Raw genomic sequence first — 12,845 nt, forward strand, 5'->3', positions numbered from 1 at the left:
GCTGCCTATGAAGGGCAATGAGCCTTACTGTGGCTCTAGTGAGCTGTTTCATTGTCTACATAAGCAGCTACTTTTCAAGACAACATCCTAACTCAAATGAAACCTGATTAAATTAGTGATCTGAAACACTCTCCACAGGCAGCACAGACTAAATTAAACAGACTAAAGTCAACATATTTTACACTCTTTACACTAAAAAATGTTACCAATTTAGTTAGCAATAATTATTATCGTGTATATATATCAACTTAATAATTTGCCGTTTTCACACACACACACACACACACATACACATACAGTATATATATTCTTAAGTAGCATATTACAATATCAATATTATAATTTGCAGTTTGTGATTTTGTTTTCACACAATACATTAGTTTATGATTATTTCATTCTTATTTAGTTGATAGTTTTGCAAATGCATAATTATTTTATGGTAGATTGTGATATTTTAAGATCGAAGGTCTGTGTCAACAGTAAACAATACATAAAATGCATTTTTAAAATAATTTTAAATAAATAATGAAGGCAATGTAAAACATTTCCAACTTATATGATCTTTGAGTTATTTTGTACCATTAAATCAAATTTGTAATTAAAATCTTTCACATAAATATTAATTTCACACAAATGACACATGCAAAATCACACTTTTGTCTCTTCAACCACTGAATTGAACTGGCCTTTCATGTATTTTTCCAAAACCTTTGTACTTTTTTGAGTATTAAACGATTAAAGGATTTTTTCTAATTTATTGGATGTTTTTATCCTATTTTATTGATTTTTTGCTAAACATTTAAAATTAATGTTTAACATGCAATCAATACATAAACAAAATAAATTAACAAACAAACAAATGGGTAACCCAGATGAAAAAGAGATTACTTACAATAACCTGGCAAAATATATATTTTATATTTTAAATGTTTTACTATAAATACTTTAATATCAATACAACATACTGCCAGATTATACTTATACTTGAGAAAACAAAATTATACTTTTAGTATGCTTACACTGAAAGAGACTTACGCTGAAAGAGTAGCACCATCACAACAACAATGCTGGAAAGCAAATGCTGGACAGTTCCAGTTCCACTACTCTCATGTAAAAAAAAAAAATATCTGACTGGTTTCTGTCATATTCTATATATAACTGGTATGATTGTAGAAAATGAAACTTGGGAGGCAGTTCTGAAAACGTTTCTGGCCGAAAACATGTTCCCATATCAATCTGATAGATTACCATTCCCTAAAGAGGGAATATAGCAGTCATGACTGGTCATCTGGTCAAATAAGCCTGCAGCTGTTCTCTCTATTCATCAAGCGTTTGGATTCTTACATAAGCGCAGATTCATGAGGAAGGATGGTGAACTCTGGATCAAAATCATGCCACTGCACCTGCCACACATTCAGCTCACATGAAACCGCCGCAGCTGCTGCGCTCGGCCCTCATTCCAGTCAAGTCGGTTATGATGCTTCAGGCTCCATTAGGATCAAAGCATGGCGCCCCCTTCAGTGAGACCCTCTGGTACCTTCAGCCGTCTACAAGAGGACCACAGCTGTCTGCTTTGAAAGGACAGCAGGTGGACACACTCTTAGCTTGTTTATGTATCGGAAGTCATCCCATCAAAAATGACTGCAATGGGAGGCCTTACTGGCAATCGGCAATCGCTGCTTTGTTGGTAAAAAAAAAACAAAAAAAACAAGAGAAAGAGACAAACTGGGAGGAAAGATAGACAGGAAGCCGAGAAAAAGTGTGTGAATGACAAAGATAGAGTCCCACAGAAAGATAAACAGCCACAGCGGAGCCCTATAATGGCTTTGCACTGCTTAATTTGTCACTCCACTTGAACGGCAAACAGCAGGAAGACAGTGAAAACACGCCGCACTGTCACTTCCTGTTGCCCAAAGACACGCTCGCAATAACCTTCATCTGGGGCTCATTCTACTGGTGAAGACTTCAGCTATTTATAGACCTCCAGAGAGGAAACATCCACCACAGGAAAAAAAAAATCACAAGTATGATATCTTTATACAGAATAAAAAATGGATGTGGTCCTGGAAGCTGATTGGTCAATACAGCATTCCAGCCACAACTTATAATAAGAGACATGTATGAACAGTACAACAGAACAACCTCCTGGACAGCAACCGATCTGGCTTCAGAAGTGGACATTCGACCGAGACTGCCTTGCTATCAGTTGTTGAAGCCCTAAGACTGGCAAGAGCGGCTTCCAAATCTTCTATACTTATCTTGCTGGATCTGTCCGCTGCTTTTGATACGGTGAACCACCAGATTCTCCTGTCAACCCTATTGGAAAATGGCATCTCAGGAACCGCACGCCACTGGTTTGAGTCTTATCTCTCAGATAGGTGACAGAACTGGAGTGGATCTGCAAGAGGGAATGGCAGAGGATCCCCAAATCCATGTGTGAAAAACTTGTTGCATCTTTCCCAATAAGACTCATGGCTGTATTAGATCAAAAGGGTGCTTCTACTCTAAATACTGAGCATGTGATATTTCAGTTTTTTTTTTTTAATAAATCTGCAAAAATGTCAACAATTCTGTGTTTTTCTGTCAATATGGGGTGCTGTGTGTACATTAATGAGGAAAAAAAATTAACTTAAATGATTTTAGCAAATGGCTGCAATATAACAAAGAGTGAAACATTTAAGGGGGTCTGAATACTTTCCGTACCCACTGTATATATATATATATATATATATAAACAAACAAACAAAAAAAACTTACTACATGTACTGCGTTAGGCTAACCGAGACTTGTCAATTACACTTACATATTGTTGCTCTTTTGTTAGTTTTGATTGCTTCTATTGTCCTCATTTGTAAGTCGCTTTGGATAAAAGCGTCTGCTAAATGACTAAATGTAAATATAAAATGTTGTACACAACATCTCAAGTTTTTTTTAACAAGAATACGAAAAACAATTAGTTCAAGTGATATTTACAGTGATTTTTCTGTTCACACATCACATGTCTCATATTTCATACCATGTTCTTCACTAACACTGTTGTCTCCTGGGTGAATAAGTATGCTAAATCTTGATTAGCCTAAAATTCATTATGGCCCAAATTGTTTGTTGTGACGGATATTACATCATATCCTGTAAGGACAGCAGTAATTTGTGTAAAAAAAAAATAAATTCACACAATACTGAAATGGCTTGTAATGTCAACCTTGTTTAGTTTATGGTTAAAAAGTATTTAAAGCTGCAGTCCGTAACTTTTGTTGGTTAAAAATGATTCAAAATCAATATTTGAGCAAGTACATAACCAGCCAGTCACAACCCACGCAAGCTTGATAATTTCTCACACAGCTGCAATTCCAGGTTTTCAAACAAAGATGGTGAGATTGAAAGTCCGGGTCAAAGGTAAACAAAGTCAAATGTAGAACATAGGAACTAGTTTCAATGAAAGGTCCTACATATTAGGAATACTTTTAACTTGAAGGCTTCCCTGTCGAGAAGAAACTTCGCAAGTTGGTTGTTTTGACTGAAACCCGAACATTCCATCAAATTCCTCCATCGTGTAAAAACACTGCTAGTGTTTACCCAGTGTTTTACCCCATTGTCTCTCTCTCTGTGTATTTTGGCAAGTCTTCGAATTGTGCCTGCACTTCTGTGAAGGAATCTGAATTTCTCTTTCAACACAACACCAGGGGCAAGTTCAAGCTCAAACCGGTGTGCACCGTTTTGCTACGGTTTAACACGTATTTATACCGATTTCATCAGGCTCCGAAAATTCTTCAAAAAGAACACAAAGAATGGCCTTCTCAGCTGCCATAGTTGCAACTCTTGCGTCATCAGAACAGGGTGTTCAACGCATCACCGTTTCCTTTTAAAAATGTTTTGCACCGTTTTTGTCGAGGCTGAACACAGCCCAGCTAAACACCCTCTGGCTCAGCCTGCAACAGTAGCCACGCCCAAAACTTTCGCGATTGGCTGCCCAGAGTTATGTAAATGCATAGGCTGACCCTGACGGGCAGATGAGATAGGACACACACACACACACATATATATATATATATATATATGGGCATTTCTTCAACTAGGGGCACTTTTATCCTTGTGAAGTTGAATAACTAAGAAAGAGGAATTTGTCCAAAATTATATGTATTTTTATAAATATGACCAAAGAACATAAAAGTGTCCATAGTCTAAGAATCACCCATATATATGTATGCTTATCTATGATAGGACATCCATTCAATGCAATGAGTGGACAAACATTTTATGGGCCTGAGCCACTCTACAGAAGATATTTATATATTAAGACCACTTTAATTGTTGATTGCTATCAGGATGTGAAGAGATTTAACTAGTATAACAAAAATGTTTCTAGAAAAAAAATAGCCTGTCCTACCTTTTAAAGGGATAGTCCGCCCAAAATGACAATTCTGTGATCATTTACTCACCCTCAAGTTGTTCCAAAACTGTATGACTTTCTTTTATCTGTGGTGGAACATATTTTGTGAAAAGCCGAGGCTTTTTTTAATACAACGTAAACCAATGGAGCCAAAACCTTCTAAATTCTGTGTTCCGTTTCAATCATACAGGTTTAGAAAGACATGAGGGTGAGTAAATGTTGGCAGAACTTTTATTTTTGAGCGAACTATCCCTTTAACATTGTGTTTCTTGTCCAGCCTCCCACTTTCCTCCAAAATTAAAAGACTGAACGGTTAAAAAATGCAAAACTCAAGCGGGACGTTCAAACAGCAATGGTATCAGAATGCCCTCTAGTGTTCAGGCATGGAGTTCACTAGTGATTTCTCAATAGTAGTAACCTAAATAAAAGGCCTTCAACATAAAAATGTTCATGTGGTTAATCTGTGTTGGCAATAATGCTGTTTCTTCTTTCTTAAAAAAAAAACCCAACAACAAGTAACCAAGACAGCATAGTGAACTAGGTTATTTAACAAAACAAACACAAACAAATTATTTATAGGCTATTTTGTCTGTTTTTTTCTTTTGGCTTGTTTGTATTATTTTTTTTATTGGTTGTTCTTTTGAGAAATAAAGTGAGATATAACCATCTCACTTTATGACTTAAGAATAAATAGTCTAGAAACTAAAAAAAAAACATTTGCTGAATAATGCTGAACACATTTACAAGTTTACAAGGATTGATTCAGTTCATACGTTTTCAAATTGATGAATATTTTGGTGGGGCACCACCCCACCTATCCATAAAGAACAGCCACAGCTGCTACTGAAATAACTGGATTTTGCCAGAGAATATTTGATAAACCATGGTAAATGTGACCACAACTTTAGCAACAAAAGATAAAGACATTTTATGGTCCCTAGAAAGTCACACAGGTTTGAAATGACATGAGGGTGAATACATTTTCACTTGCGCATAAACTATCCTTAACAATAATAATGATGATAATGATAATAACAATAATAATTTTATAAAAATATTGAATATCTAATACATAATTGTTTAAAACTCATTCACATAAATTAATAACAATAAAAAAAAACAATAACAAATGTTTGAACATAAAGAGTCCATTCAGTTACAGTTTATGCTCTGACATAAACACTTTCCAATTAACTTTTTCCAGTTGTTTCATCTGAAATCCCTCGACAGACATGAACAGAGAGAGCTCTGGTAAGGTTCTCGATCTGTGAGCGGAGGAACCTGCGATCCTCCTGCAGGTCCTGCACCTGTCTCTCCAGAGCTTCAATCCTCCCCTGTTTGCTCTCCAGCAGACACTGAAGTTTAGTGATGGTCAGCATAACACCGCTGGGCAAATCTTCCATGATCGGAGGTCTCACTGCTGAGAAAGAGAGAAAAAAACATGACGATTTGTGACGAAGAAGAGAAGACTTCTCTAACTGACAACCCAATTGCCTGGCTGGGATTCGAACAAACGACCCTCTGTTTAATGACAAAAGTGTACCACTCACACCACTGCAGCCATTACCTAAATGTCTTCTCTATCTACGTCTCATCATTGTGTTTTGGAGATGCTAATGAGCTAATTAACATTGATTCTCAGTAAATAACAAATCCCGTACTGGAGGTGGAAGTGGCGCTGCTCGGAGTGTTGTCCTGCTCTGTCTCAGTGGCAGCTGGCAGTGTGTTTACATTGTCCCACTGGATTACTACAGTCTCTGGTTCCTGTTTCATCCAGCTATAGCTGTTCACAGGACTCTCCAGTGTGGCAGAGCTGGAGTCAACTTCACTGCTGGGAGAGTATGGAGCAAAATCCTGCTGCCATTGGGAGTTCATCTCAACCTGAGAGCTGCAGGAGGACAATATCACATGACAATCAAGGCATAATTCCACTTTTATATATTACTTTACTAATAATAACTACATGAACTCAAAGCTGGCTTCATTAAGTATAACTGGCTTTCAAAATGTCCAAAACATGTTAATACTAGGATGATGAAAAATGCTATAAAACAATGGTTATCAGGTTTGCAAACAATTATAAACAGGCTGAAGGCACATACGAGCATTGCAGTGGTAAATTTCGAATCTTGCTCCTGCGACTTCTCTGGTACCGTCTCCATTTCTGCCTCAATTCCTCCTGTCTTGACTTAGTGAGTTCAGCTACTGGAGGATGTCTAGTCTTTCCCTCTCTTTTTCTTCGCTGATAACTAATAATTTGAAACAAAAAGAAAGTGTTTTAGCAAACACTAAAATGTAATATTTATATAAAAGCATTACTGTTTTTAATAATAGTATAACTTTAAATATAACTGCATTTTTGCTATTAGAATTTATAATAATATGTGGAACAAAAATCAAACACCTCTCTCTTCTTTTTGCAAGGTATCTGGCCCTGGCAACAGGATCAGCATTCACCTTTGCTCTATGTCGAGCCGATTTCTCATTGTTTGATAGTGGCATCTATAAATGAGAAAGAAAAAAAAAAGCTTGTTACAATACAATAATTATGAATATATGTGGAAAGAATCCGTTACAAAAGGGATATGCATTTAAACTAGACTGTGTTGTACCTTAATGCTAGTCTAGATTTAATGTTAGTTAGACCTACAGTTTAACATAATTGTAATAATAGATATTACTATACAAAAAATGTACTTTTTGCAGTCCAGTTTTAATAAATGCCTGTGTTAAAGTGAGTGATCAAACCAGTATTGATAAGTAGACTTTAGTTGTATTACAGCTATGACTCCACTTAACTGTAGAACTGCTCTTGCAATTCATTTACATTTTATATTATAGTAAAATTCCACTTCCAGTCTAAACTGATCTAGAATTAGTGTAACTGCGCACACAATATTTGATTAATTTAACTATGGATTAAAGTGTTTGTGTCATATATTACAGCGCATATGACAGCTACTGTATTAAGAAAGGATGATAACATCTAAAAACATGGCTCAATAAATTCAAATGACATTTTCAGCATCAGGAAATCACCGTAGTTCGTGTGCTAGATCTTGCAGTGCGTGTCAAATGGAGTGATTGGTTACACCAGTTGACATTTCAGTTACCACGTGTCTAAAAAAGTACCATAATTCATGAACCTTCAAAGCTTTCCAGCAGACGATATGCGATCGTCAACAAACTTTACTACGTCATAAAAAGATGAAATAATACACTATTTGGAAAGACGTACTAACCTTGACACACAGCCATGAGGATTTGAAGGGTTCGTCTCGGAGACACCATTTCCTGTTTCACGGTCACATGACAGCAGCACATGTCGGTTACACCAGAGATGGGGGAGGGGTTCTGGTTACACCACACAGAACAGCTTCACTACTTGTTTCAAAGAAATTATAATATTATGCCAAACTGCTTTTGCATAGACTTTTTTTCTCTTATACTTTTAATGTATAATTTAAGTACGGTTACACCAACTAGACTTTTTTCGGTTCTACTGAAGTAATTCGTTAAACTGGTTCTCAACGGGACTGAACGCTTCCTTCACGAATAGGACCGAGTCATATGGTCCTCCAGTCAACCGCTCAACCGAGAACCGTCCCAGGAATGCGTTTCCCAAAAGTATCAACTATGGTCGCAAGTTCTGTTTTTAACTCCGTTGGTTACGACCGAACTTGCAACAGCTGCTTTTGGGAATCGCATCCCAGGTCATGACTGTAATGATCAAATGGCCGAAAAGTGAGCTCATTACAGTATGCGTGAACTGAGGACTTGACCTGGTCAACCTTACTGCCTGATTAGGTTCAAAGCAAGTAACTTTTAGTAATAACTGCCTGTGATTTTCAAGTGATTCTGAAGATCTGCTTCAGGTGTGTTTGACTGGGGTTGTTAAACTTTACAGGACAGTGGGTCCCAGGAGCAGGGTTGAAGACCTCGGTTTTAGAGAGCATGTTCATTAAGTTGAAAAAATAAATAAATAATAGCTAAAATCTCTTGCAGGACCTCTATTTGTTAAATAGCTTGGCACTTGGCAGACAGGCATTTTTAAACATTTAAAAACTAATGAAACAAATAAAGAATGAAAACAAATGTTTCAAACATAAAAACCACAAGCGGTGTTCTTGAACTCTGACTCTTGAGGGCCACTGTCCAGTAGAGTTCAGCTGCAACCCTGATCCAACTCACCAGCCTGTCATTTTCTAGCAATCCCTAAAGACCTCTGGATTGGCTTTTTCAGGGGTATTTGATTCAGGTTGAAGCTAAACTCTATAGGACAGTGGAACTTGAGGGCCAGATATGAAGAACCCTGACATAAAGGAACACGGTGACATTGTGTGAGAATATAACCTTGGTAGAGATTTCTGTAAACAAACACATACAAGGATCATCTCAAACATACAAGCCCAATCTGTGCTTCATGAGTGGACTGGATGGTCTCACAATATGTGCAACTTAAAACTGAAAAAAAAAAAAAGCTCCAAGTGATCTGTGCATTTATTACACAAACCACTTAAAACTCCAAAGAGACGTACACACAGTACACAGTAAAATAACTACTTTATTTCCTTCCAGCACCATTTTCACTCAACAATGGTATTAGAGCGACCTCTAGAGTTAAATCATGGAGAATACTCTTGTTTTTATTGCAGTGCTAGGCCAGCTCTCCAGAAGCTCTCATCCGCTCCATCCTTTATACAAGGGCTTCATCAGCAAAAAAAGAAAGAAAAAGAGCTGTTCAGTTGTGATATCAACTGGTAGGTCAACCCGGAAGACTGTGTCAGGGTTTTACTGATGGTTTTCAGAGTAGCAGTTTCATTCATTTCATTTTCAGAATCATTGTTTACACAAGTATAAGAATGTAAGTTTACATTTGACAAATCTTAAGTAGCAACTTGCCTTTTTAAAGCAACAAGATAACCACACTCATATGTACTCATAAATCAAAAGCCCACCTGAGCAAGGTTCAGATATGTTAATTAATGTTTTCTGGGTTGTTCAATTACAAACTGAACTGCTCTGCTGTGGAGAGAGGACACACTGCTGGGCGTAGCTGACTTATGTTTCCTCGCAAGGCCTGATCAGACCCACCAGACGAACAGATTTGTTAGCAACCTGGTGCAGTTCTGCGATGAGGAGGGCCATGTTGGGGATGTTGTCAGGGAGGGTTCAACCAGGAGCGCTGTCCCAGGCCATGATAGAGGGCCCAGATTAGGTCCTTTATGGTATAGGCTACTCTACTCCTGGGCATATGGACGCTCGCTCGTAAAAAACTGTCCCGGGCCCTGTGAACTTTAATGACACACTTGGGCAGAAAGTACTATTCATGCTCTTCTTCTTGATAAAGGCTGATCAAGACCTAGTCACAATGAGGAACACACCCTGTTGGGAAGAGATTGAAATGCAACTCAAAAATCCATTTCAAATTTGGCCGTTTTGATTTAAGCTTGGGTATTGTTTTGGTTTTAGGACAACTTTGATAAAAGGTTTTGATCTACTTCAAATGTTGACTAGTGTATGTATATATATATATATATATATATACACACACACACACACATATATTGTTAACTATTACACGTTTACTGTTAAAACACTATCTTCTGCAAATTACATAATTGTAATGAATGTGCATTTTTAGTGCACTTTAAATTGCAAAAGTATAATTAGTATTCTTAAACTGTACTTGCACATAATATTAATGACATTTTAAACGTGCACCTTGTGATGTCAAATTAAAAGTTTTACTTTAAAATAAATTTTTAAAGTACACTTGATTTGTTAAATAAAATTCTAAAGTATATTTAAATCACTTATAATTTGAACTGTAGTGTGTTATTCAATGATACATTTACAGTTAATATATTTTAGATGCCCTAGATTTCAACTCCATCATTATAAATGTGTTATTACAAATATGTTAAAATACATGACATACATTTTTCAATAGAAATTACATTATAGTATGTTTTAGTTTACCATAAATGCATATTTCAAGACAACAGTAACTTTGAAATTACATATAAAGATGTACTTAAAGGGTTGGTTCACCCACAAATGAAAATTCTGTCATTAATTACTCACCCTCATGTCGTTCCAAACCTGTAAGACCTTCGTTCATCTTCGGAACACAAATTCAGTTATCTTTGATGAAATCCAAGAGCTTTCTGACCCTCTATAGACAGCAAGATAACTTTCTGTGCCTTGACCGTGGTAGTTCTCTTGCTGTCTATGAAGGGACAGAACTGTCTCGGATTTCATCAAAAATATCTTAATCTGTGTTCCGAAAATGAACTTACGGGTTTGGAACAACATGAGGGTAAGTAATTAATGATAGAATTTTCATTTTTGGGTGAACTATCCCTTTAAGTGGGTCAATAAAAAAAACTATAAAGTTCAAATAATTGCATTTCATATAAACTTAACATATAACACATTTTCATTTAATTTCAGGTAACATTGCAAGTGTCCAAAAACATAACATTCAGTTTACACTTCATTATACTCTTTTAAAGGATATTATGTTTTACAGGTATTCTTTTTAAATGTATGCTAAACTCTATTACTTTTTACAAGGAATCTTGTACAGGTAAGGCACATTTATGAACAATCCAGATACAAAACTGCTAATGTTAAAGTGTTACTTGTCATGTACCTCTCTTTCCTTTCTTCTTATGGCGTCTTTTTTTTCTGACGCTGCTGGACTCTTCAGATGAAGATTCATCAGTGATGCTCTCATCTTCGATATATGAGCTGGACGAGCTCTTACGCCGCCTTTTCCTTGACCTGGACTGAGAGAACACTGATGTGCTCGCTGCAGCAACAGAGAATAATAGGAAACAAGAGCACGTGAGCAAGTACCATTGTAACAGAAAATAGAGCATCAACTACAAATTTCATTAGTTCATAATTTCAGCTCATAATACATTAAAACATGAAGAAAATCTATTAAAAATCGATTAAAATCCCAACTATATATATAAAAAAAAAAAAAAACGAAAATGGCCTTTTATTGTGGCCAGCCTAAGGCACACCTGTGCAATAATCATGCTGTCTAATCAGCATCTTGATATGCCACACCTGTGAGGTGGATGGATAGTCTCGGCAAAGGAGAAGTGCTCACTAACACAGATTTAGACAGATTTGTAAACAATATTTGAGAGAAATAGGCCTTTTGTGTACATAGAAAAAGTCGAGTTCAGCTCATGAAAAATGGGGGCAAAAACAAAAGTGTTGCGTTTATAATTTTGTTCAGTGTAATACAAATCGCATTCAACAATACAGGTGTTTAGATGTTTTTCCACACCTTCAGGCACTGAAACCAAGCGAGCGCCAGTGAGGTTCTCGATTTGTGAGCGGAGGAACCTGCGATCCTCCTGCAGGTCCTGCACCTGTCTCTCCAGAGCTTCAATCCTCTCCTGTTTGCTCTCCAGCAGGCACTGAAGTTTGGTGATGGTCAGCATAACACTGCTGGGTAAACCCTCCATCGAAGGTATCGATGCTAAGAAAAAGAAATGTATATCTCATCAGTGAATGAGCTCACGGATTCTCAGGAAATGAAAAAATACCGTAATAGTGACAGTACTGTTCAGATTTTTGTCCTTCTCAGCATCAGTGGCAGCATCAGAGTTCTTATTTTCCCACTGGATGGCTTCTGGCTCTGGTTCCTGTTTCACCCAACTGTGGCTGCTCACGGGACTCTCCTGTCTGGCAGAGCTGGAGTCCAGTTCACTGCTGGGGGAGTATGGAGTGGACTCCGGCTGCTGCTGCTGCCACTGAGTGTTAATCTCAACTGGAACACTGCAAGAGAACACTAGCATAATTGCACTTTTCATATTTATTATCTTAATGATATTTAAACATGACTGGTTTAATTACTACCTCCAAGAGTACTAATATTTGGTATTACAGCACTGGAAAGTTTCACTGTCTGGATCACTCCACCTGTCTTGTGTTTACTGCATTCGGATCAGAGTATATAAGTGGAAGTAAGTTGTGTGATAGTTATGAGCAGTGTAGTTGCATTATAACAACAAAACTAAAACGCTTATATTTGGTACATCTCGAGAATGGGTATTAGCCACTGCTAATAAAGAGCGCTTTACTAGGTCATGTTTTTACTTTGCAAAAATAATTTAAAAACAGAGTTTTTAAAAGATACTCTATTATCACAATCTAGTGCACCAGCACAATTGTCAATGTGATATTTGACCCTGGACCACAAAACCAGTCTTAAAGGGGTCATATGATGCGATTTCAAGTTTCCCTTTCTCTTTGGAGTGTTACAAACTGTTCGTGAATAGATAAGATCCCTAAAGTTGCAAAGACTAAAGTTTCAAACCCAAAGAGATATTCTTTATAAAAGTTAAGACTAAGACCACGCCTTCCTAAAACGCCTCGTTTAAACACGCCCCCACATGTCTACGTCACGATGTGGGAAGATTTGCATAAC

The 12,845-nt window shown here is 37.0% G+C and overlaps 2 protein-coding genes across 3 annotated transcripts in view; both read right to left on the reverse strand.

The window, feature by feature from the left end:
- Positions 1-5,547: 5,547 nt before the first annotated feature.
- Positions 5,548-7,771, reverse strand: LOC107709774 (uncharacterized). 2 transcript variants are annotated; one of them, XM_016514379.1, is made up of 5 exons: positions 7,633-7,771; positions 6,795-6,892; positions 6,493-6,639; positions 6,052-6,278; positions 5,548-5,810 (listed from the first exon to the last, which is right to left on the reverse strand). In XM_016514379.1, exons 2-5 carry the CDS (start codon positions 6,890-6,892, stop codon positions 5,581-5,583), a joined length of 702 nt encoding a protein of 233 aa, XP_016369865.1. In that variant the 5' UTR covers positions 7,633-7,771; the 3' UTR covers positions 5,548-5,580. The 2 variants fall into 2 exon arrangements, with proteins under 2 accessions (XP_016369865.1, XP_016369866.1); XM_016514380.1 differs by lacking the exon at positions 7,633-7,771 and adding an exon at positions 7,430-7,516.
- A 629-nt stretch (positions 7,772-8,400) lies between these two features.
- Positions 8,401-12,845, reverse strand: part of LOC107709772 (zinc finger MYM-type protein 2) — a 7,670-nt gene continuing 3,225 nt past the window's right edge. The window contains exons 2-5 of the mRNA XM_016514377.1: positions 11,979-12,193; positions 11,700-11,894; positions 11,049-11,207; positions 8,401-9,775 (exon numbers count right to left, since the gene is read on the reverse strand). Of these exons, the coding sequence (XP_016369863.1) occupies positions 9,753-9,775; positions 11,049-11,207; positions 11,700-11,894; positions 11,979-12,193 (592 nt within the window). The 3' untranslated portion in view covers positions 8,401-9,752. The remainder of the gene's footprint in view (positions 9,776-11,048; positions 11,208-11,699; positions 11,895-11,978; positions 12,194-12,845) is intronic.

Source organism: Sinocyclocheilus rhinocerous, unplaced genomic scaffold (genome assembly GCF_001515625.1).
Source record: "Sinocyclocheilus rhinocerous isolate Xijiao unplaced genomic scaffold, SAMN03320098_v1.1 scaffold1588, whole genome shotgun sequence".
Classification (NCBI taxonomy): domain Eukaryota; kingdom Metazoa; phylum Chordata; class Actinopteri; order Cypriniformes; family Cyprinidae; genus Sinocyclocheilus; species Sinocyclocheilus rhinocerous.